The sequence below is a fragment of the Ovis aries genome, chromosome 6, assembly GCF_016772045.2.
Source record: "Ovis aries strain OAR_USU_Benz2616 breed Rambouillet chromosome 6, ARS-UI_Ramb_v3.0, whole genome shotgun sequence".
NCBI classification, from domain to species: domain Eukaryota; kingdom Metazoa; phylum Chordata; class Mammalia; order Artiodactyla; family Bovidae; genus Ovis; species Ovis aries.
The window spans coordinates 19,326,018-19,351,205 of NC_056059.1; the positions used below are offsets into that span (position 1 = coordinate 19,326,018).

The 25,188-nt window shown below is 34.4% G+C and overlaps 1 protein-coding gene across 2 annotated transcripts in view; it reads left to right on the top strand.

Annotated features, from left to right (window-relative positions):
* TBCK (TBC1 domain containing kinase) overlaps positions 1 to 25,188 on the top strand; it is a 216,323-nt gene that overhangs the window by 60,996 nt on the left and 130,139 nt on the right. For both annotated transcript variants that reach the window (XR_009601134.1, XM_027971381.3), the window contains exons 7-19: positions 946 to 1,006; positions 1,993 to 2,054; positions 2,233 to 2,294; positions 5,942 to 6,090; positions 7,369 to 7,507; positions 9,931 to 10,030; positions 14,872 to 14,921; positions 15,099 to 15,228; positions 16,204 to 16,302; positions 17,991 to 18,053; positions 19,921 to 20,047; positions 21,259 to 21,309; positions 23,072 to 23,155. Coding sequence is in view for 1 of the 2 variants with exons in the window: in XM_027971381.3 (XP_027827182.2) it covers positions 946 to 1,006; positions 1,993 to 2,054; positions 2,233 to 2,294; positions 5,942 to 6,090; positions 7,369 to 7,507; positions 9,931 to 10,030; positions 14,872 to 14,921; positions 15,099 to 15,228; positions 16,204 to 16,302; positions 17,991 to 18,053; positions 19,921 to 20,047; positions 21,259 to 21,309; positions 23,072 to 23,155 (1,177 nt within the window). In the remaining variant the exon portion in view is untranslated. The remainder of the gene's footprint in view (positions 1 to 945; positions 1,007 to 1,992; positions 2,055 to 2,232; positions 2,295 to 5,941; positions 6,091 to 7,368; positions 7,508 to 9,930; positions 10,031 to 14,871; positions 14,922 to 15,098; positions 15,229 to 16,203; positions 16,303 to 17,990; positions 18,054 to 19,920; positions 20,048 to 21,258; positions 21,310 to 23,071; positions 23,156 to 25,188) is intronic.

Here is a 25,188-nt window from a genome sequence, read left to right on the forward strand (position 1 = left end):
AAAGTTTTTCTTCTCTATTAAAGAAAATCAGAGCCTCTTTTGCTGCACAAAGACCAAGCTGTATTCTTAAACCTTCTCCTTCTAAGTCTTTTTAAATGATCATACAAGTTTGCTTTGTTTATAATAATAGAAACATAATAATAGCCAAAATTTCTGAAGCATTTTCTTTATTCAGAAAATGCTAAGCAGTTTTTTATACATCATATAACCTTCACTGCAACCTACATGGCGTGTATAGTTAACATTCCAATTTATAAATGAGGAAAGTGAGGTTTAAAGTGGTCAAGTAATTTACCCATAGTATATAACTCATTGTGGGAAGTCCAGCTTAACACACAATAGTTGCTCAACACATAATCACTGAAGTTGTGCTTGATTCAATACTCTTTTTCAAGGAGCCCTCTGAAGCCAATTAATAAGGAAACAACTAAAATATAACATATGTATCTTAAAATAAAGGGATATACCAGCTACTATGGAAAACACAAAGATGGTTATTTTAAGTCATTTTGAGAAGAGGAAGGAGTGTTGTGGAATATTTCTTAATGGAGACAGCAGATTACCTGGATCATGATATATAAGTAAGAATTAGTTGGGCAGATGAAAGGGTAAAAAGACATTTTGGTCTCTTAATCAAATAAGACTCCTGGAGTCCCTCTAGACAACCAAATATATGTGGGTCTCAAAAATGAAGAATGCTTGAGATCGAACTACAATGTAATGATTCTTAGATATATAGAATGCTTAAATGGTAAGCATTATGCAACATTAAAAAAATGTGTGTCACTAGTGATTTTTCTTTAGAGGAGCCAATTCAAAAAAAGCTAATAAAACCTCTGAAGAGAAATAGAGATAATTGTAAAACCATTTTCAAAAATGAAAAATAAAACCTCCCTAGGAAGAATATGTGAATGTTAATAAGAATTTCTTTTATCTTTTATGTAGGGAAGAAAATTATTTCAGAGTTTGGATATTTCTGAAAGACTAAAATTTTTGCTTACACTGGGTAAGTGTCTCACAATTGATTATCTTTCAGTTGTAAATATAAGCCTTAGTGAGAGTAATTATGCGCATAGAGAATGTGTTCTTCAAAATAGTGACTACACTGAAAAGGCTTCACTTTCTTCAGCTTTCCAATGATCAGTGATAAGCATTAACAGGGCAGTTTAAGTGCCCTTGAGGTACTATAGGAGAGCTTTTCCTTATTCACTGTAAGGAATTATAATGTCCTTGGATATAATCTTAGCTTTATGATCTAGCCAACCAAACTAACTTTTGAATCAAAATATGAACTTTAAAATTGTACTTCTCTGTAGCAGTTACCGTCAATGTACTATAACGTTTGAATTTCCGTTTAGAGAATTATATGACTGAGGAAGAATGTTTATTTTTCCTTCTAACAAGCTCATATGTTTCACATCTGTATAATCCAAATACTAGTAATTCACATTTATAAAAATTTTTGTAATCCAGAATAAGTTAAGGATGTATGGTAAAAAAAAGGAGAGAAAAACAGTGATAGAGCGCTTTGTATAAAAGAGTGTCAGATTGGTGTCCAGGTTAATAGGGTCTACAAATATGGATGTGTATAGAATAACATTAGTGAATATTAAATAACAATGAATTGTAAATAAAATTGTATAAAATTTTATAATTTTATCACTTTAATTTCAAAGATTGGTAATATGGCTATTAAGGAGTCTTAGAGATCTATAAATGGTGTCTATAGGCTAAACCTTATACTTTAAAGACCAGAAAAAATGTATGCACATTCTTCAATTGTATTTGATAAAAGCAGTCTTATAATCATAAAAATAAAGGCTTTTTTCATTTATTAAAATATATAAGGAAACTTGACAAAGTCTCAAGCTTTTTAATATTCCAAGTTCCAAAATTACATTATACAATTTAAAATAATGTTAATAAAGTTTAACTCTCAGTCTGGTAAGTTGTAAAAGCAGCTTTAATTCATGTAATTTTCCTCTTTTATAGACTGTGTAGATGACACTATAATAGTTTTGGCTGAGGAGCATGGTTGTCTGGACATTATAAAGGTTTGTCATTAATCTGTTATTGAAAATTTATTTTGCATACTTGGGATCCAGTAGCAAACTATTTTAAAGCAAAGGCTTTCCAAAAAAGTCAAAACTTCTTAAAGTAGAAAACGATATAAGTAATATAAATTTTTAAGTGAATTGTTTAAAATAATTACTTTCTCTCTCTGTTTACCAGGAGCTCCCAGAAACTGTGATAGATCTTTTAAAGAAGTGCCTCACCTTCCACCCTTCCAAGAGGTTGATATCAAGAGTTTGGGATTAAAACTGAGATCTTAACATATAAGTACTTAATTTTTTAATACTAATGGATCAAATAATATTAATATATGCAATAATGTATGATTGATATTAATATCAGAACTGTTAGTTTTGGCTTTACTGTATGGTCATAAGAGAAGAAAAAAATAATTAAAACATAATCAGAAAGCTGACATATACCAAAATCAGCCAGTAGTTCATTTCCTAACCTCCAGTTTGAAAATTAGCTAAACTATGGAAGGTAGATATGCCTAGATATAGTGATATGATAAAAATGAGAACAAAAATTTATTGGCAAATAAGTATTATAGAAAAAAACTTACATAGTGAGCTAAGTTAATAATTGCTGATAATGTAAAAGGATTTCTTAGAAATTTTATTATTTTCACTTGATGATGTCACTGTTACCCATTCATTTGTCCCCAAACTCTGTAAGTATGTAATATTTGAAAATAATATATTCTTATTTATCTTTATAAAACATCTTTAGTTCATTCGAATGAGAGGAATAGTATTAAAAGCATAGTTTTGGGTAAATATACCACATGAATTTATCTCAGATGACCATTATATCTACTACTGTGGGCACACATCCCTTAGAAGAAATGGAGTAGCCATCATAGTCAACAAAAGATTCCAAAATGGAGTACCTGGATGCAGTCTCAAAAACAACAGAATGATCTCTGTTCATTTCCAAGGCAAACCATTCAATATCAGGGTAATCCAAGTCTATGCCCTGACAGGTAATGCTGAAGAAGCTGAAAAATAATGGTTCTATGAAGACCTACCATACCTTTTAGAACTAACACACAAAAAGATGTCCTTTTCATTATAGGGGACTGGAATGCAAAAGTAGGAAGTCAAGAAACACCTGGAGTAACAGGCAAATTTCACCTTGAAGTACAAAATGAAGCAGGGGGCGAAGGCTAATAGAGTTTTGCCAAGAGAACGCACTGGTCATAGCATACACCCCCTTCCAACAACACAAGAGAAGACTCTACACGTGGACATCACCAAATGGTCAACACCGAAATCAGCCTGATTACATTCTTTGCAGCCAAAGATGGAAAAGCTCTATACAGTCAGCAAAAACAAGACAGGTAGCTGACTGTGGCTCAGATCATGAACTCCTTATTGCCAAATTCAGACTTAAGTTGAAGAAAGTGGGGAAAACCACTAGACCATTCAGGTATGACCTAAATCAAATCCCTTATGATTATACAGTGAAAGTGAGAAATAGATTTAAGGGTCTGGATCTGGTAGAGTGCCTGATGAACTATGGATGGAGATTTGCGACATTGTACAGGAGACAGGGAGCAAGACCATCCCCAAGAAAAAGAAATGCCAAAGAGCAAAATGGCTGTCTGGGGAGGCCTTACAAATAGCTGTGAAAAGAAGAGAAGGGAAAAGCAAAGGAGAAAAGGAAAGATATAAGCATCTGAATACAGAGTTCCAAAAAATATCAAGGAGAGATAAGAAAACCTTCCTCAGCGATCAATGCAAAGAAACAGAGAAAACAATAGAATGGGAAAGACTAGGGATCTCTTCAAGAAAATTAGAGATACCAAGGGAACATTTCATGCAAAGATGGGCTCAATAAAGGACAGAAATGGTATGGACCTAACAGAAGCAGAAGATATTATGAAGAGATGACAAGAATACACAGCAGAACTGTGCAAAAAATATCTTCACTATCCAGGGAATCATGATGGTGTGATCATTCACCTAGAGCCAGACATCCTGGAATGTGATGTCAAGTGGGCCTTAGGAAGCATCACTATGAACAAAGCTAGTAGAGGTGATGGAGTTCCAGTTGAGCTATATCAAATCCTGAAAGATGATGCTGTGAAAGTGCTGCACTCAATATGCCAGCAAATTTGGAAAACTCAGCAGGGGCCACAGGACTGGAAAAGGTCAGTTTTCATTCCAGTCTCAAAGAAAGGCAATGCCAAAGAATGCTCAAACTCCCACACAATTGTACTCGTCTCACACTCAAGTAAAGTAATGCTCAAAATTCTCCAAACCAGGCTTCAGCAGTTGTGAACTGTGACCTTCCAGATGTTCAAGCTGGTTTTAGAAAAGGCAGAGGAACCAGAGATCAAATTGCCCACATTCGCTGGATCATTGAAAAAGCAAGAGAGTTCCAGAAAAACATCTATTTCTGCTTTATATACTATGCCAAAGCCTTTGACTGTGGGAACCACAACAAACTGTGGAAAATTCTTAAAGAGATGGAAATACCAGACCACCTGACTTGCCTCTTGAGAAATTTGTATGCAGGTCAGGATGCAACAGTTAGAACTGGACATGGAACAACAGACTGGTTCCAAATAGGAAAAGGAGTACGTCAAGGCTGTATATTGTCACCCTGCTTATTTAACTTCTATGCAGAGTACATCATGAGAAACGCTGGACTGGAAGAAGCACAAGCTGGAATCAAGATTGCTGGGAGAAATATCAATAACCTCAGATATGCAGATGACACCACCCTTATGGCAGAAAGCAAAGAGGAACTAAAGAGCCTCTTGTTGAAAGTGAAAGAGGAGAGTGAAAAAGCTGGATTAAAACTCAACATTCAGAAAACGAGGATCATGGCATCTGGTCCCATCACTTCATGGGAAATAAATGGGGAAACAGTGGAAACAGTGAGAGACTTTATTTTGGGGGGCTCCAAAATCACTGCAGATGGTGACTGCAGCCATGAAATTAAAAGACACTCCTTGGAAGGAAAGTTATGAAAAACCTAGACAGCATATTAAAAAGCAGAGACATTACTTCATCAACAAAGGTCCGTCTAGTCAAGGTTATGTTTTTTCCAGTGGTCATGTATGGATGTGAGAGTTGGCCTATAAAGAAAGCTTATCGCCGAAGAATTGATGCTTTTGAACTGTGGTGTTGGAGAAGACTCTTGAGAGTCCCTTGGACTGCAAGGAGATCGAACCAGTCCATCCTAAAGGAAATCAGTCCTGGGTGTTCATTGGAAGGACTGATGCTGAAGCTGAAACTCCAGTACTTTGGCCACCTGATGCGAAGAACTGACTCATTTGAAAAGACCCTGATGCTGGAAAAGATTGATGGCAGGAGGGGAAGGGGAAAACAGAGGATGAGATGGTTGGATGGTATCACCAACTCAATGGAGATGAGTTTGGGTGAACTTCAGGAGTTGGGGATGGACAAGGAGGCCTGGCATGCTGCGGTTCGTGGGGTCACAAAGAATCGGACACAACTGAGCAACTGAACTGACTGAACTGATACCACATTAAGAGTACAAAGAAAATCAGAAGATAGTATTGGTTTATAATTTTATTATTTAATTAAGATATTCAGCGAAGCAAGTTTATGATGGTCAAGCTGAAAGTAAAAAGTGGAGATGCTCATATGTAATAATATTTGATAAGTCATAAAATACAAAAAGCACAAAAGAGGTAAAAAAAGTCAGTATTTACTTGTAATCACTTAATTCTTTTTTAAAGGTGTATATCTAGACTCTAATAAGGAGAGCTTTATTATTTTGTATGATATGAGGTGTTTATGACTTTTAATTATTTCCTTATAGGTGTGCCATTATTCTAGGAACATTTTAATGACTTTAATTCATGTGCTGTATTTTAAATGTGTTTCTTAAGGCAAACCCCAGATGAATTAATGCAGGACAGTGTGTTCAGAGAAGTGTTACCCTTATACACTCCCTTTATCAAACCTGCCAGCCTGTTTTCTTCTTCTCTGAGATGTGCTGATTTGACTCTGCCAGAGGATATCAGTCAGTTGTGTAAAGGTAATGATAAAGAATACTAAGAATAAAAGCCATGTTTTTAAAGGAAGTACCCTCATCCTAGTTTCAGTTTTGAATTTGTCAACAATATATATTTATACTAGTGAGGCTTTTTGGATACTTATCTGAGAATTAAGAAGTAATTTTGGAAGTGGTTAAAATATAACCTAACATTTTAATCTTTTAAATTTAAATTACTTTGGAGCAAGGACTTTAAGAATCAAAGAAAAGAAGTGGTATCAAACAAAAAAATTTTTCTTATTATGTAAACCCGGGTCCTAATGCTATAATCAGATCTTCTGGTTTCCAATGGAATTTCTGTTACCTCAATATTTATATAGATTTCATAAAATTTATTATAAATTATTTAAAAATCATATTATTGATAAGTCCATTATTATTATATTCCATGTTTGTTAGAGAATACCACCTTTTCTCTTTTTATTCCTCTCTGAAAATTACAGCTCTCAAAATGTGTTTTTTAGGGATACCAGTAAATTATATTTATATAAAAAGTTATCATGACATAATCATGGTAGAAAATACTTACTAAACATTTATTTGGTCAAATACTTATACTGAGTTTCTACTATGTTCCATACACTGTATCTTCAAGCATCATTTGTGCCAACTGGGGGGGTAAATAGACCTTCAGTCACACAGTTACTATTATAAATGAAGATCCAAGACTTTGTTGGCAGTCCAAGTGGTTAACATTCCACACTTCCTATGTAGGGGGGATGGGTTCAATCCCTGGTTGGAGAACTAAGGTCCCGCATGCTGTGTGGAGTGGCCAAACAAAAAACTGAAGGTCAATATGAACATAGTACAATGGAAGCGAAGCCTCTGTGAGACATCAAGACTTTTAAAAGAGGCACAAATTGTCTCAAGACAAAGGATGGGACAGGGTGTGCTGGTTGCATACTCAAGTGCTTTATTTTTGCCCTTATTTCTTTCCTGCAGGGCTTGATATATCTAATGTATATGTGTGTGTATGTGCGTGTGTGCGTGTATATCTTCCATATATATATATATACCTATGTATATATAGCTCTGATATAGAGGATAAAAATCACACTTTTTTCTCAAAGAACCTGGATGCACAACCAGTATACATATCTGCATTTAATCCTCTATGCATTTTGTAGTATGAATATTGTAAAGGGAATCTTACTGTGTTCTTCAGCTTTTACTTTTTAAAAATGTCAGCTATTATTGCTTGTTGCCTTTTAATAAAAACAGAAAGTGTGATAGCTATTTTTTTTAATTTTCCATTAATAGATATAAACAATGATTACCTGGCAGAAAGATCTATTGAAGAAGTGTATTACCTTTGGTGTTTAGCTGGAGGTGACTTGGAAAAAGAGCTTGTGAACAAGGAAATCATTCGATCCAAACCACCTATCTGCACACTCCCCAAGTAAGGAAAGAAAACATCTCTTGTAAATGAAAGAAATCTAGTAATAACTTTTTTTTAATTTGATAGTTTTTTCTTTGGGTAGGTAGACATTTTTTAATTGGTGGAAAATTGCTTTACAATTTAGTGTTGCTGTCTGCTGAACAACACAAATCAGTCATAATTATACATATATATATATCCCTTTCCTCCTGATCCTCCCTACCTTCTTCCAGTCTCACCCATCTAGGTCATCACAGAGCACCAGGCTAGGTTCCCTGTGTTATTTAGCAACTTCCCACTGTTTTAGAGATGGTACTATATATATGACAATGCTGCTTTTTCAGTTCATCCCACCCTCATTGTCCCCCTTAATGGACATGAGTTTAAGTAAACTCCAAGAGTTGGTGATGGACAGGGAGACCTGGCACGCCTCAGCCCATGGGGTCGCAAAGAGTCAGACACAACTGAGCGACTGAACTGAACTGACCTCATCTTCCCCTGTGTCCACAAGTCCGTTGTCTACTAGCTTCATTTATTACCATTTTTTTTTCGATTCCATATATATGCATTAATATACAATACTTGTTCTTCTTTTTCTGACATTTCACTCTGTATAAGAGGCTCTAGGTTCATCCACTTCACTACAGCTGACTCAAATTTGTTCCTTTCTATGGCTAAGTAATATCCCACTGTATAAATGTACAACTTCTTTATCCATTCATCTGTTGATGGACATCTAGGTTGCTTCCTTCCTGGCTATTGTAAATATTGCTGTAATGAACATGTGTCTTTTAGAATTCTGGTTTTCTCTGGATATATGCCCATGAGTGAGATTGCTGGGTCATATGGTAGATTTATTCCTGTTTTTTTAAGGAATCTCCATACTATTTTCCATAATGGCTGTATCAGTTTGCATTCCCACCAGCAGTGCAAGAGGTTGACCTTTTCTCCATGTGTTCTCCAGCATTTATTGTTTGTAGATTTTTTGTTGATAGCCATTCTGACTGATGTGAAGTGATACATTATTATGGTTTTGATCTACATTTCTCTAATAAATGAGTGTGAGCAGCTTTTCATGTGTTTATTGGCCATTTGCGTGTCTTCTTTGGAGAAATGTCTGGTAGGAGTTTCTAATCGCAGAGTTCTTATCAGTGCTTTTGTTATTTTTTAAACTACCATTTTTAATAAATTATTTGTTTTATGATCTATTTGAAGTAAAGGTATTATTATGGAACATCTCACAATAGTTGGTGATCAATAAAACAGATCAGTAAAATAGAACAGTAATATTTAAGAGAGTTAATATACTAGGATAGTATCCCCATTATGAGGAACTTCTTTTTTTTTTTTACTTCTAAAGATATTTTAAAATGTACTCAGTGACCTCATTGCTTATCCTAGAGATCATCATGGTACTAAAGCACTGTTGGAAAACTCCAGAGTTGTATAAGGTCTTAGACACCATCTCGTAAATTACTTGGAAGTTAAATGGCAATACAATGCTAAGAGCCAAAACTGTTAATTGTTCTGTTGCTTGTCATGTTCGTTCATACAAATGAGAGCCTACATCTCTTTCCGTTAGTGCTTTGAAGTTTTAATTTTAGGTTTTAGGACTAGATTTGATCTTTGTAGGTAACTATAAAACCATCTGCTGATCATTTTTTTCTTCATATGTACAGCACTAATTCTGTACCTTTCCCCCCTCTTAAACTGATTCTTAAATATTAACTTCAATATTGTACTGTTCACATGATGAATTAAGTAGAAAAATCAGAAATAGGATGATGGCAGTTCCAAGAGTAAATGGTTTGAAGGATATAAAAATTAATTCTCTAAAATTTTAAATATGTTTATTACTCAGTATTCTTTCTCCTGAGAAGTTATCATCATTAGCGTTTTATTTTCTTCATCCTTTTATCATTTTTTACCCATATGAATTTCCTCAGGAACATATTACATACTGTCAGTGTAATTTTATCATTGCTCCTGCATGAACAGTGTAAATCATATTCTAGTATCCCTAAAATGCTTTACATTTATAAGCTGTATTTATAGGGGCCTCCCAGGTGGCTCACTGGTAGAGAATCTGCATGCAGGAGACTTGGGTTCGATCTTGGGAAGAACCCCTGAAGGAGGAAGTAGCAGTCCACTCCAGTATTCTCTTCCCTGTACACATGGACAGTTGCCTAGCAGGCTGCAGTCCATGGGGTTGCAAAGAGTCAGACACAACTGAGTCAGGGAGCACGCATGCACTGCAAACTCAACATATATTTAAAGATGAAGATTTTTTGGAGAAATTTCAGCTACCAATTATAGATTTTATTCAGTCTAAAATTTCTTTTAATGAAGAGATTTATGATTTAGAGTAAATTTTATTTTCTAGAAGAAACAGTAAATTGGATTTCTATGCTCATTAACATAACATTTTTTAAATCTCTTTTTAGTTTTCTCTTTGAAGATGGTGAAAGCTTTGGACAAGGTCGAGATAGAAGTTCACTATTAGATGACACCACTGTGACACTGTCATTATGCCAGCTAAGAAATGTAAGAATGGTATTTTGGCAAATTTGCTTCAGACCTTTTTCCTTCTTTCCTCCCTCCCTCCCTCCTTTCTTCCCTCCCTCCCTTAGTGGCTTCTTTTTTTTAAAATAAAAACCTTACTGATACACATGAAGCCTTAGATTCCTTCCTAGTACCATAAAATACGTGAGCATTTCTTTAACATACATCCCCAAGAGTGGCATTGTTGGAAAATCGACCTACCATCAGTCTAGTATCTATTGTTATATTTTCTGTTCACGGAAATCATCTTATCACTTTATCTCTTTACCCTCATTGGATAAGGGTTCTCATTTCTCCATATATGTGATAACATATGGTCTCATCCAGTACTCTTGCCTGGAAAATCCCATGGACAGAGGAGCCTGTTAGGCTGCAGTCCATGGGGTCACTGAGGGTCGGACACAACTGAGCAACTTCACTTTCACTTTTCACTTTCATGCATTGAAGGAAATGGCAACCCACTCCAGTGTTCTTGCCTGGAGAATCCCAGGGACGAGAGTCTGTGGGAGGCCATCTATGGGGTCGCACAGAATCGGACATGACTGAAGTGACTTAGCAGTAGTAGCAGTATGGTCTTATCAAATTCTTAAAAAATTATTATTCTAAAAGGTGCAAAATGGTATTTTGCTGTAATACTAATTTTCAATTTCCCAATTATTGTATAGTTATGAGCCCTTTTATATTTTTTGTGATTTGCTTACCTCTTTAGTATATTACTAGTTTTTATCTCTTGTCAGTTTTTTTGAATGATTTTTTTATTGATTTGAGGATTTTAAAATGTATTTATTTACATAGTCTTTGTTGGCTATACAGACATACCTCAATTATCTCACTTAGCTTTATGATGTTTCTTGCTCTAAAGTTAGTTTTGTTTGAAATTAATGTAGCTATCCTAGTTTTCTTTTAATTAGTGTTATTCATGGTATGTCTTTATTCCTTTACTTTTAATGTATCTATGTCTTTATATTTAAAAAGTGTTTCTTTTAGATAATATAGAGTGTGTCTTTCTTACTACTTTTGAAGGAAAATTTTCTTGGGTACAAAATTCTAGTTTGATTTTTTTTTTCTTTTATACTTTAAACATTTCGCCCCACTCTTTTGCTTGCATGGTTTCTGAAGAGCTGTCTGATGTAATTATCCTTTTCCTCTATAGGTAAGATTCCTTTCACTTCTGTTTTAGTTTCTGTCAAGGTTTTCTATTTGTTATTTGAGTTTTTGCAGTTTAAATATGATATACCTAGGTGTAGATTTTAAAAAAATTTTCCTGCTTAATGGTCTCTGAGCTTCTTAGAATTTTTCATTTGGTGTACGTCTGATTTTAAAATTTCTGTCATTACTTCAAATATCTCTTCCATTTCCTTCTCTCTCCTCTTGGGTATTCCTATCACACATAGGTTACATCCTTTGATTATTCCTTAGTATTTTCATCTTTCTGCTTATATTACCTACCTTTTCTTGCATGTGGTTCATTTTTTCCCTTATAACCTTTAGCATCTTAATCAGTTATTTTAAATTCCTGGTCTGATAATTCCAAAATCTCTGCCATATGTGAATCTGGTTCTGAAGAGTACTTTGTCTCTGCAGAATGTCCTTTTATACTTTAGCATGCCTTACAATTGTGGGGGTGGGGAGAGTGCAACATGATATATTGGTGAAAAAAAACTGTAATAAAGAGATCTTCGGTGAAAGATTTCATGTTTATCTAGCTGTTTACTATTTGTATAGCTTTTTTATCAGAGTAAAATCCTCAAATGTCAATGTTCTTATCTTCCTTACTGTCTTTAGATTTCTCTGTAGACACAGAATCTGAGGCTTGCAGTTCTTTCAGCTGGAATCTCCTGTATCATACAGAAACTTTGTTCTTGCTCAGTCACTTAGTGTCCAACTCTTTGCAACCCCAGGGATTGCAGCTTGCCAGGCTTCCCTGCCCTTCACAGAAACTCTACATATGGAAATAAGATAGGGGAGGGAAAGTAGATTGAAGGGGTAATCCTATCGTTAGGTCTCAGTGTTTCAGTGAGCCTGTGTCTCTGGGCTGTGGAATTCTCAGCTTCCCTCCCTGTAACTTCAGGTGAGACAGGAAGGCTAGAGAGAGCAGTAATTGGGTATTTCTCTTCCCCACATCAAAGACTAGAAGGACCTAGAATTTTGTATTTCCCTTACCGCAGATCATTTAGGCTCTGGTAAAATAGTTTCCCTGAAGAGCAGGCCTTTGCTTAAGACAACAGGATACTCTAGGAGTAGTTCAGAATGGTTATTTTGCCCCTTCTCGTGCAAGAGACAGGAGGGGATTTTTCTTAGACCTTCACCCTGAGGACATGTTGGGACTTATGGGGATAAAACTCAAGAAGTGTGACGTTTCCCTTAGGTCTGGGCCTCCACAAGTTTTTATCTCTCAAATTGCTAAATCTGCAGCAGTCAGTTACCCTTCACGTGTTTTACCAGGGCTCCAGCAGTGCCTTCTTTTCCAGCTTAGCTGTGATTCTTTATATTTGTCATCGCTCCAGTTTTCTGGGTACCATTTTGCCCTGATTCTGATAGACCTAAAAAGGATTGTTATTTTCAGTTTTTTCAGCTTTTTTCTTGTTGTTAGGGCAGAAAGGATAACTCCCACACTGATGGAGTATTGGTCTGAAAACCAAAATTTCTAGCCTTTTTATTTTTAATGATCTATGTGCATCCTCAGTCGTGTCCAACTCTGAAGATAAAATAGGTAATTTCCCTTGTCTGTCTCTAGGCTAGCAGTTCAGCACCCTCTCCCCAGGCACGCACGTACACATACACCCGGAGTTCTTTCTTTACCTGGATGCAGCAGGGTCTCCCTCTGGTTTGACTGCCTGTTAATTAAGTGCCTGAGGCTTTGTCCTGTTGTCCTCTAAAACCCTAGTCCACAGTTCTCAGTATCCTTTAGTACCAGCTATCCTTTCTCTCTAAATACAGCTTTGTGTCTTCTGTCACTGCATTTTCATTACTCTTATAGGCTTTTCCTCTCATTTAATATTTTAAATGTTATGCCATAGGAGGATATTAGAATCTCTTACCTGCTTAAATGCCAGCAACAGAAAATTAAAATATATGATTATTATACTTGATATTCTAAACATACCATCCCTATGAGTAAAAGACTGTGTACAGTGGATAAAATAAGTAGCAATACAAGATGGTAAAAAATAAAATATATCCAAAATATATGTTTCAACTACTTTTATTTAACTCTTAATTTGTTTCTTTAATTTAAATATGATACAAATGATATGAATGCAAGTTAAATGAATGTAGACTTTAGTTTGATTTCCCCAATTCCCTTACAATTCCACTTTTGAAATTTAAAATACTTTTTTCTATAATTATTAAGAAAAAATTTTAATGTTGTTAATTTTTAAAATAATATGGAAATGAATAATAATTTTACCTTATACTTTTCTGTGTAAAAATTTTTGCCTTTTATAAACCCTTAATATGCTAAATTTTTAGCTAGAAAAAAAGCAGAAAAGATACTATGTTTATGACTTTCAGAACAGTAAAACTTAAACTTAAAAAATGTAAGTTAATAATACAGTAAAATTTGTGAAAACTTTAGTTTTCAACTAGAATTTTAATCCATGAAAGAAATATCTAAAGTCTTAAAAGCAAAATGGGAAATGCATGTTCAATTTTAAAGAAAAGCTAGGCATAAAGCCCTTGTTTATCAGAGTCTTAGTGCTGGGTTTTTTTTGGGCTTTTAAAAATTCTGGGAACAACTTCCATCGATGAGTGCATAGATGCTAATCAACAGAAGATCGATGCTGGGTCTACACAGAGCTCCATCTTCTATGTTAGTCCCCAGAGAAGCAGATACTCTGCCTTCCAGTTGGAAGTTGAACTGAGCAGCAGACAGGATGGTATTAACTTTAATCACCCTGCTTCCAGTGTATCTAAGATTTGACTTTACTCTGACAGTCTTCTTCTGTTTTTAAAGAATATCTATAATTCTGGAGAAGGCAGTGGCACCCCACTCCAGTGCTCTTGCCTGGAAAATCCCATGGACGGAGGAGCCTGGAAGGCTGCAGTCCATGCGGTCACTGAGGGTTGGACACAACGGAGCAACTTCACTTTCACTTTTCACTTGCATTGGAGAAGGAAACGGCAACCCACTCCAGTGTTCTTGCCTGGAGAATCCCAGGGACGGGGGAGCCTGGTGGGCTGCCGTCTATGGAGTCACACAGAGTTGGACACGACTGAAGTGACTTAGCATAATTCTGGCAATATTATTATTTGGAATAACATTTATTATAATGACTTTGTGGAAAAAATAAAATAATTGATTTTTGTTAGTTGATTTATCAGCTCTTCAAAGTATGATGTGAGAAATTCTTTTGAATCCTTTTTATTATCCTCTTACTTTTGTCTTACTTTTTTATTAATGTCAAAACAAAAATCTGACTTTAAGGAATATATATTCAAAAGTACCCTTTAAAATAATCTTCATATAATTTTAAAACAGTTATCCATTTGTTAAAATTTATACTAACTTTAGTATTTCTGAATACTTTATGTAGTATTTATGTTTGGAAAACTTTTATAACAGGTATCTAATCTTTACAAAAGGTACCTAGAGGTTAAAAAAATCAAAAAAACAAAAAGCAATTCTTCACAGATAAATTTAATCACTAGAGGCATGGCATATTTTCATATTTATGTTAGGAATGAATTTTAGACTCTGTTTTATATTTTTCTTGTTACCTTTATAAATTCATAATTTTATGTTATTTTTTCTTTTAAATATGGATCAGCATTTCTGGCACAGATCCTAAATATCAAATATTTTCTTTCTTAATTCACAGAGATTAAAAGATGTTGGTGGAGAAGCATTTTACCCACTACTTGAAGATGAGTGAGTATTTCATCTCCTTTTACATTTATTTTTCCTATCTGTTTATGTTATTCTGGTGAGAAGCTTGTACATTTTCTTTGGAAAGTTTTTCCTAAAAAGAACACAAAAATATGGTATTTTAATTTTTAACATTTTTGTACTTTTGTCAGTTTTTCTGCTTTTGTTTCTCTTTTACAGTCAGTCTAATTTACCTCATTCAAACAGCAATAATGAGCTATCTGCAGCTGCCACTCTCCCTTTAATCATCCGAGAGAGGGACACAGAGTATCAACTAAACAGAATCATTCTCTTCGACAGGCTGCTAAAGGTAGAGATTCTAAAGTGTAGTGTTGTAAGTGCCCCTATATAGTCCTTATCTTTTATTCATTCATAATTCTTGATGTCATGAGAAGACTAATTCTTATAACTTATATTTTCTGATTAATTTTAAGTGATACCTGTTCATAGTATATAAAATTAGAAAGTAAATAAGATGCAGGAATCTATGCATAACATATTAGATATTAGTATCCTTACTATTTAAAGAACACCTAAAAACCAAAAGAAAAAAGCACTATTATCTAAACAGGGAAATAGATAAAGAACACAATAGAAATACAGCTAGTCAGTAAATCTGTTAGAGAATGTATCCTTTCTATTAATAGAAATGTAAAAAAGTAAAATAGCCTTTTCTTGCATACCAAATTAGCAGAGTAATTAAGATATATTAAGATTGGAGCTCTCATTCTTTTGGAATAAGTGTAAGTTGATAGAAACATTTTGTAAAACAATTGAAGGTATATATCAAGAGCATTTACAGCATCCATACCCTTTATCCTAATATTTCTCTTCTAGAAATTTCTCATGGCATACAAATTTACTGCTAGGCAAATTAATATGCAAAGATGTAGGAGAAACTGTAATAATAACATATTTATTTAATACTTTCTGTATCATCAGCTGTTTTAGAAAGAGCCTTACTTATATCACTTTACCTGTATGAAACTGGTATTATTCTCAGAATGAGTCTTTTTCTTCATACTCACAGAGCACAAGATAGAGAGGGATGACTAAAAGCAGTAGAATCAACTCCTCTCATTGATTGTGTAATACGAGATTTACAGAAGATAGAGAACTATTTCACTGTTAACTTTTATGTATTAATAACACCAAAGTAATTTCAGGTACTTAGAAACATTAAAATTCACCTTCAACTTTTTCACTGGTGTATTGAGAACTGGCTAGACTAAAGAGATGGCACTGGTAATTTGAGGTATTTTTCATTTTTTTTTTTTATCTATAGGCTTATCCATATAAAAAAAATCAAATCTGGAAAGAAGCAAGAGTCGACATTCCTCCTCTTATGAGAGGTTTAACCTGGGCTGCTCTTCTGGGAGTTGAGGTAAAAGAGAAAAGAGAAGGTTGGAAGCTGATTAATAGTACTAGGAAAAAAGAATGACAGTGCCTTCTGAATGTATACTTTTCAAGTTTTTAGAAAATTATGTAGTAAAATATGAGCATTAAGAATCTTTGGCAACTTTAAGTGAAAAGAATAGAGGAATAGACTAGATAGAGTAGAAAAATATAATTGAAAGGTTTTTTATCCTAATACTGTATTTAATGAACTCAAATTACCTTGATTATTAATTTTAAAATCAGAATATTTTAAGAATATGTATGCATCATTTTATAAGTCTATAGTCCTGCATATAAAGTATGTTCCTCTAGGAATAAGTTTGCCTATTTATAAGTAGTTCTAAGTTTGGAGAAGTCTTCCACTCTAATTTGAACCTTGTCAGAAATCATTAACAAAATTTAGTGCCTTTGACACATCTGTCTTGTCAGAAGCACACTGCTAAGAGAAATAGAAACTTTATCTTGTACAATACCCTATCTGTGGCAGTGAGGAAAGGAAAGGTGTCACAAAATTATTAGGGTGACTTGCAGTGATAATAGAGAACAGCAGTCATAATAATGAGCCAAATGCTACCAGATTGTTCCCTTTTCTGTCAATTTCCTTGACATCTTACCTTCATCTGTTCTATTATAGATATCTTACGGACGTCCATCATCTATTTTTTGCGTGTGAATTTTCTCAAATATTTTTAATCCTTTTCACTCTCTATTGAAAGATTTCCTTTCTTCATTTTTTTATTCCTTTGGTGAGAATCTCTGAACATTTTTGAGTTTGGTTGCTTCTTTTATAAGAATGTCTAATGTTCTATTCCATACATCAGTAGTTAGAATTGTAATACTTTAAGCATATAAAATAACTTTAAGCATACAATGTTCAAAAGTTCAAAAGGACTCCAAGGTCTAAGTCTTTCATTAAATAGATGTGCCAGAGAAGTTGATGCAGCACATAAAGTCAAAATTTGAACCCCAAATTCCTGGCTCTTTCTCTACCATTAAGGTACCAGACCAATAAGAATTGTTCTGTGCTTGGTCCTATAGAACATGACCAAAATTTTAAGTGGTTTATTCAATTGTTCTTTCTATAATGGTATAACTGAAAAATGTAAATGATTCCTCTAGGCTCTTAATGATCTTATAACTATATGATATTCCACTCTGATTCATCCCAAAGTTCTGCTTCCTTGTGCTGAACTACCATTCCTGAAAACAGTTTCATTTTATTTTTGCTTTCATTACCAACTTTTATCAGGAATATTTCTTGTGGGATGAACCCTACCACCCTTCCCCTGAATTAAAAAAAATTTTCTCCTTGAAGTTTGCTATGCATGAGATACAGTGAATAAAGAACAGGAAAGCTGCATTTTGTGTCATTGTGGAGGCTGGGAGATTGGCTCAGCATATTCATTAGCCATATGACTCATTCAACATGTATGTCTTACAGTATGTATGATTCAAACATCTGCCTCAGCAAAATGGTAAATTGTTTCAGACTTTTATCACAAACTGTCAAAATGTAGAAAAGTTTTCTAAGGTTATACTTTGAGCTTGAGTGTGCCTGTCTATAATTGAGTGTGCTTTCAAAGACAGATGTTTTTAAGTAGATTTTGCCTAAATTTTTAATTTATTAAGGGTATAAAGAAGTAATTTATCTTCTCTTTTTTTTTTTTAATTCAGGGGGCTATTCATGCCAAGTATGATGCAATTGATAAAGACACTCCAATTCCTACAGATAGACAGGTATGATATAGATTATCTTAAACAACCTAGATAAGTTTGCCAAATCTTTCAATTTTAGAGAGGCATGAGGAATTTTCTTCCTTTCATCACGAATACTCAGCAGCCATTATATGCATATGATATTAGAGAAGCACAAGTCTTACCTCTGTCCATAGTTCATCAGGCACTCTGTCTATCAGATCTAGTCCCTTAAATCTATTTCTCACTTCCACTGTATAATCATAAGGGACTTGATTTAGGTCATACCTGAATGGTCTAGTGGTTTTCCCTACTTTCTTTAAGTCTGAATTTAGCAATAAGGAGATGTTCAAGCTGGTTTTAGGAAAGGCAGAGGAACCAGAGATCAAATTGCCAACATCCTCTGGATCATCAAAAAAGCAAGAGAGTTCCAGAAAAACATCTATTTCTGTCTTATTGACTATGCCAAAGCCTTTGACTGTGTGGATCATAATAAACTATGGAAAATTCTGAAAGAGATGGGAAGACCAGATCACCTGACCTGCCTCTTGAGAAACCTATATGCAGGTCAGGACGCAACAGTTAGAACTGGACATGGAACAACAGACTGGCTCCAAATAGGAAAAGGAATATGTCAAGGCTGTATATTGTCACCCTGCTTATTTAACTTAACTTCTATGCAGAGTACATCATGAGAAACACTGGGCTGGAAGAAGCACAAGCTGGAGTCAAGATTGCCGGGAGAAATATCAAAAACCTCAGATATGCAGATGACACCACCCTTATGGCAGAAAGTGAAGAGGAACTCAAAAGCCTCTTAATGAAAGTGAAAGTGGAGAGTGAAAAAGTTGGCTTAAAGCTCAACATTCAGAAAACGAAGATCATGGCATCTGGTCCCATCACTTCATGGCAAATAGATGGGGAAACAATGGAAACAGTGTCAGACTTTATTTTTGGGGGCTCCAAAATCACTGCAGATGGCGACTGCAGCCATGAAATTAAGGGACACTTACTCCTTGGAAGGAAAGTTATGACCGACCTAGATAGCATATTCAAAAGCAGAGACATTACTTTGCCAACAAAGGTCCATCTAGTCAAGGCTATGGTCTTTCCAGTAGTCATGTATGGATGTGAGAGTTGGACTGTGAAGAAAGCTGAGTGCCAAAGAATTGATGCTTTTGAACTGTGGTGTTGGAGAAAACTCTTGAGAGTCCGTTAGACTGTAAGGAGATCCAACCAGTCCATCCTAAAGGAGACAGTCCTGGATGTTCATTGGAGGGACTGATGCTAAAGCTGAAGCTCCAATACTTTCGCCACCTCATGCGAAGGGTTGACTCATTGGAAAAGACTCTGATGCTGGGAGAGATTGGGGACAGGAGGAGAAGGGGACGACCGAGGATGAGATGGCTGGATGGCATCACCAACTCAATGGGCATGAGTTTGAGTGAACTCTGGGAGACGGTGATGGGGTCGCAAAGAGTCAGACATGACTGAGCGACGGAACTGAACTGAACTAAAGTCTTACCTCTCTCAGATATAGTCTAAAAACTCATTAGTGAGTCAGAACTTTTTCTTTAAAGCGTTTAAGCCAAATAACTTTTCCTAGTGTGTACCTTTTTTGTCTGAAGAATTTGTGCTTTATTTGGACCAGATTGTAAAGTAAGATTTTTTGAAAACTAAATTAATACATCCTTTTTCAAAAGAAATGACCTGCTTTTCTTATTTAAGTATACTTAAAACTTTTTAGTGTTCCTGGAGGATTAGTATAAAGTTCAAACATTTCAAAACACCAGTATTATGTAGGCGGCCTATTCTTGAATTCATAATACAATTTCTCCTCTTCCTTCTTTTGGGATTTATTGGTGATCTGTCTATTATAGTTCTACCGTATTGTTTTGCTGTTTTACAGATTGAAGTGGATATTCCTCGTTGTCATCAGTATGATGAGCTGTTATCCTCACCAGAAGGTCATGCAAAATTTCGGCGTGTCTTAAAAGCCTGGGTCGTGTCCCATCCTGATCTTGTGTATTGGCAAGGTAACTTTTTCCTCCAATTACTAAGACTTTTTGAAGTGTTAGGAACATGTTGCATGACTGATAATTTTTAAACTCAAAACAAACTATCAAATTATCTTTGGCTTTAAGAAAAGTTAATACTAAGCTATGCTCCATTTTTTGAGATGTTTATATGAGAACTTTTTTTTTAAACTTTGTCTAAATGTCTAGTGAATATCATTTAAATGCATGACATTTAATGAGACAACTTGTCATCATGTTGATTAGCAAAGTATAAAGAATATTTCATACTAGTGTAGTCTTTGTGAATACATTTTTAATCCTTGATGCAAATAATAAAATAATTTTGTACTGTAGATAATTTGGGGATGGTTTATATTCTTGACATTTAATGATTTACAGCTTTTGCTTAACAGATTAGGATATTATTAGGTTATTAGAAATAGGGGAATATATATCACCCTGAAATTCTCATTTTTTCTCTTTTTAAAAAATATCTGTAATGCTCCATCTCCTTGATTTTTACCTTTTCTCATTACTCTTTTAGCTGTCATTGATAAATTCATGAGTGAGAAATCCAGTCTACCTAGTGTTATTTTTTAATTCATTGTTATGAATAGTAATCTTTATATTTCAATTCTATGTCTATTTCTGGCCAAACTTGAAAATAAAGCTATTGTTTTTTTCTATCTCTATTCATTTTAGCATTCCATGTCTCCCTAACAGTTATAGATAAATTTATATACATTCTTTTAACATGACAATGTGTGAATAGCATTATTATCATTAAAAGAAATATCATGTATATATTTTACTTCACAGTTTTTTAAAGAATTTTATTTTCATCTAATAAACAGGTAAGAAGAGAAACATGTAAGAAAACTTTTCATCTCCTTGACAAGGAAACCTCTTTGGAGTTAAGTGATTACCAAGATCACACAGACGGGGACTGTATTCATCCCTTCTATCATTTGTACTTTTTTCTGTTACTATGTTTCTCTCTTCAGTGTATATAACCTTAATAATAATAATGGTTGATTTATATTAGATATTTACTATATGCTAGTTACCATCAGTTGCTCCTCACAATAATCCATAACATATTTCTGAATGGATCATATATATAATATTGAATCTATATGAAAGTAATGCAGAGATCTGAATAAGGTATGTATCTACAATTCTGCTGGATTACGTTTATTTTCATTTTTTCCCCAATCTTTCTCCATCAGGTCTTGACTCACTTTGTGCTCCATTTCTATATTTAAATTTCAATAATGAAGGTAAGCCTATTTATCATTTAAATAATTATTGTGTTTGTTGTTCTAAAATATTTTATTCAAACATGAAAGCTTGCTCTCTTCCTAGTACAGCCTATAAATTTCTGTGAAATAATCTGTTGTGATTCATTTTAGAGGATGTGAAGGATTAATTTATTTCTGGAGGTTTTTAGCTGTAGCTAAAGATTGAGAGCAGAGAAGGCAATGGCACCCCACTCCAGTACTCTTGCCTGGAAAAATCCCATGGACGGAGGAGCCTGGTAGGCTGCGGTCCATGGGGTCACAAAGAGTCCGACAAGACTGAGCGACTTCACTTTCACTTTTCACTTTCATGCATTGGGGAAGGAAATGGCAACCCACTCCAGTATTCTTGCCTGGAGAATCCCAGGGACGGGGGAGCCTGGTGGGCTGCCGTCTATGCAGTCGCACAGAGTCGGACATGACTGAAGCGACGCAGCAGCAGCAGCAGCAGCAGAGATTTAGAGAGAACCTGATGGATTATTCTAAATGCATTCATCTACTTTGGTGACCATTTTTATGAAACTTTGGAGAAAATTCTTTCCTCCAAAGAAGGCTTTTTTAGAGACTACTTTTCATTTATATATACTTTGTAAATGATTTGTAAGGAAAACCGTATTGGTCTTGCATCCTCCAGAGTCTTTTATTTCAACTACTACTTCCTTTTTTTTAAACCACTCCTTCCTTAATGAAGACTTTTCTTACCCTCTTGCGATTTGTATTTCCAGAAATTTGTCTTCTGTATGTTTCATATCACAGTTATTTATATACTAATATAAATATATAGTGAAGGACAGGGAAGCCTGGCATGCTTCATTCCATGGTGTCACAAGGAGTAGGACGCAACTTGGCAACTGGACAACAATATACTAGTACAGTAACCCTTCTTTTGGTTAGTGGATTTTTTTTTAATGACAAGGGTTTTTGTTTTTTTTTTTCTGTCCCCTGATATAATTCCTTTTTTATAGTAGGTCTTTAGATAAATATTTAAATATTTATTATGAATATCCTGTAGCATGAATCATTAGAAACCTTAATCTCAGAATCTCCATCTCTTCAAATTCTGTTTCATATCAGAATTTGCATGCATTCCTGGAATTGAGTACTGGTAGCATAATCCCAGAGAACTAAAACTTCACTATTTGAATGCTTTTTAAAAATGCCTGTTCTCTAGCATTACTTTTTAATCTAGACAAGAGGCCTTGCTGTGTTTAGTTAAGCATAGTTCATTATGATACATATTGATTTAAGAATGGCATCTATATTTGATCTATATTTGAAAGAACAATTATTACTAGTGTTTTTAAATCCAATGTTCTCAGACTCTGCATCAGTAAAAATTACGGATATTTTAGTTTATGTAGCACAATAATGATTATTATGTTTAGGGATTTTAAAATGCATAAAGTTCTGATAATAAAGATTTTTATTTTATAGGATAACGATTTCTGCAGTACATATATATATATATATATATATTTTTTTTTTTTTGGTTTTGTGGTGGTGGTGGTTTTTTCTTTTTGCTGCTGCTATAGTAGTTTGAAATCGAAAAGTTACTGGAGTGGTTATCTCTCGTTGTGTACAATATTTTCTGTAGGGTTTTTCCCCATATAATTTTGTGCTTCCATCAGTTATTAAGTAATTCTTATTTAAAAATAGATTCAAGGAATGCGTGCTGAGTGAGTGAATGACTGCTGATCCTTTACCTCATTAACTAATTTGTTATATTTGCCATACTCTTTTTTAGCTCTGGCTTATGCCTGTATGTCTGCTTTTATCCCCAAATACCTGTACAATTTCTTCTTGAAAGACAACTCACATGTAATACAAGGTAAGGAAATGTTTCTTTGCCTTTTTATAGGGAAAGTTATTATATCAAAAGTGATCAAAACTCAGTTAAATTTATGGTTTTGACCCAACAAAATATGGTGACAGTTTATCACTAAAACTCATGAAGAAATAATTAAGTTTAATATTTTCTCCAAGTCCACAAAAAATTATGGTGTTTTCTAATAATTGTTTAATATCTAATCTGAGTTTGGTTCAAATTCAAGTATGCCAGTTTAAGAAAATAAAAGTCTAGCTGTTTGTCTCTGTCACAATTAACATTGATTACAAAAAGCTTTGCTGTGGATCAAGCCTACTAGGAATTAATAAAAATGTAATGTGACTAATAATAATAAAATTTTCAAAGTATGTAATAAAAAAGCTATGCTGTAGGAGAGGAATAAGAATTTTAATATGATCTTATTAGAAGGGAGAAAGAGTATTCATTTTATATCTCATTGCAAAAATTTTTTAAAATACAAAGCTTCATTAAAACAGAAAATTTATATGAGACATGATTGTATGGAAAAGAACACCGTTAAACCTCACTCGAAATTTAAGTGGAAATTTCATAAATATCTTGATTTTTTTTTATGACATTTACCCCGGATGGTGCAGTGTTAAATAATCTGTCTGCCATTGCAGGAGTATCAGGAGACATTCCTTAGGTCAGGAAGATCCCATGGAGTAGGAAATGGCAATCTACTACAGTATTCTTGCCTGGAAAATTCCATGGACAAAGGAGCCTTACAGGCTGTTCGTGGGGTCACAAAGATTCAGATGCAACTGAATGACTGAACACACACACGTACACCTACATAGGTCACCTATCAGAAAATACTATTTTGGGAGATATTTTATCTCTTGATGGGAATTTTCATTATTATAAACCAAAATTAGAGTGTTTTATGAACATTTAAAAGATTCAGTAGTAAATCCATGGAATCTATTGTTTTAATTTTATTACTAGTTTGTTTTTCAGTAGCTTCTCTTAAATTCTCTTAGTTTACAAATCAAAAGACATATGCATTTCAATTTGTTTCGTTTGTCCTAAGGAACCATTAAATGCGTTTTTTAAATAACTTGAAATTTGACATAGTGCTGATATGACAGTGCTGGTATCATCAGTTCTGCCGTATCTTTTCCTTCAAAGAAATTTTTCTGAATATAACAAGCATACTGTATCTCATTCTAAAGCCTATCCTGAGCAACTAAAACTTATGCCAGCCTTGTAGTGTATTTCACATATATGAAATAATATATGGTATTTAATATGCAAAATAATTATATCTACCTATTTTTGTGTGTATTATATATACACGTTTGTGTGTATGTGTGTGTGGTTTTTTTTTTTTTGGACATGAATTTGAGCAAACTCCGGGAGATGGTGAGGGACAGGGAAGCCTAGCATGCTGTAGTTCACGGGGTCACGAAGAGTTGGACACAACTTGGTGACTGAACAACAGCAACATGTGTGCAGTTATAATACATATATAAATCCAGCCATCAGTGTTTGGTTGAACACAAGGAAAGTGTTTTCATGATGGGTTAGGTTTCTTCAGTAGATTTTTAATTAGCCATGTAATTCACCATAGTAATTATCTTCTATCAGGCTCAAATAAGAAAGACATTTAATAAACTGGAGCATAGCTGTGGAGAATTGCCTGAGGTGTGACTTTCTGGTTTAAAATGAAGTGTGCGTGCATGCTTAGTCGCTTCTGCCGTGTCTGACTCTCTGAGACCATATGGTCCATGGCCTGCCAGGTTCCCCTGTCTATGGGATTCTCCAGGAAAAAATACTAGAGTGGGTTGTCATTCTTTCTCCATTTTATTAATAAAAGTTAATATGCTTTCATCAACATTAAGTTGAATGCGTATGATTGTTGATATAGCCTACCTTTGGCTTCTAGGTAAATTGGGACGATAAACATACCATCCCTAACTGGAAAGAGAAAAAATGAAGTTAAAAGTTAAATCCAGAAGTTCCCCTTTGGGATATGTCCTGCATCTTCACTTTACTGAAACAAATTTCTATAT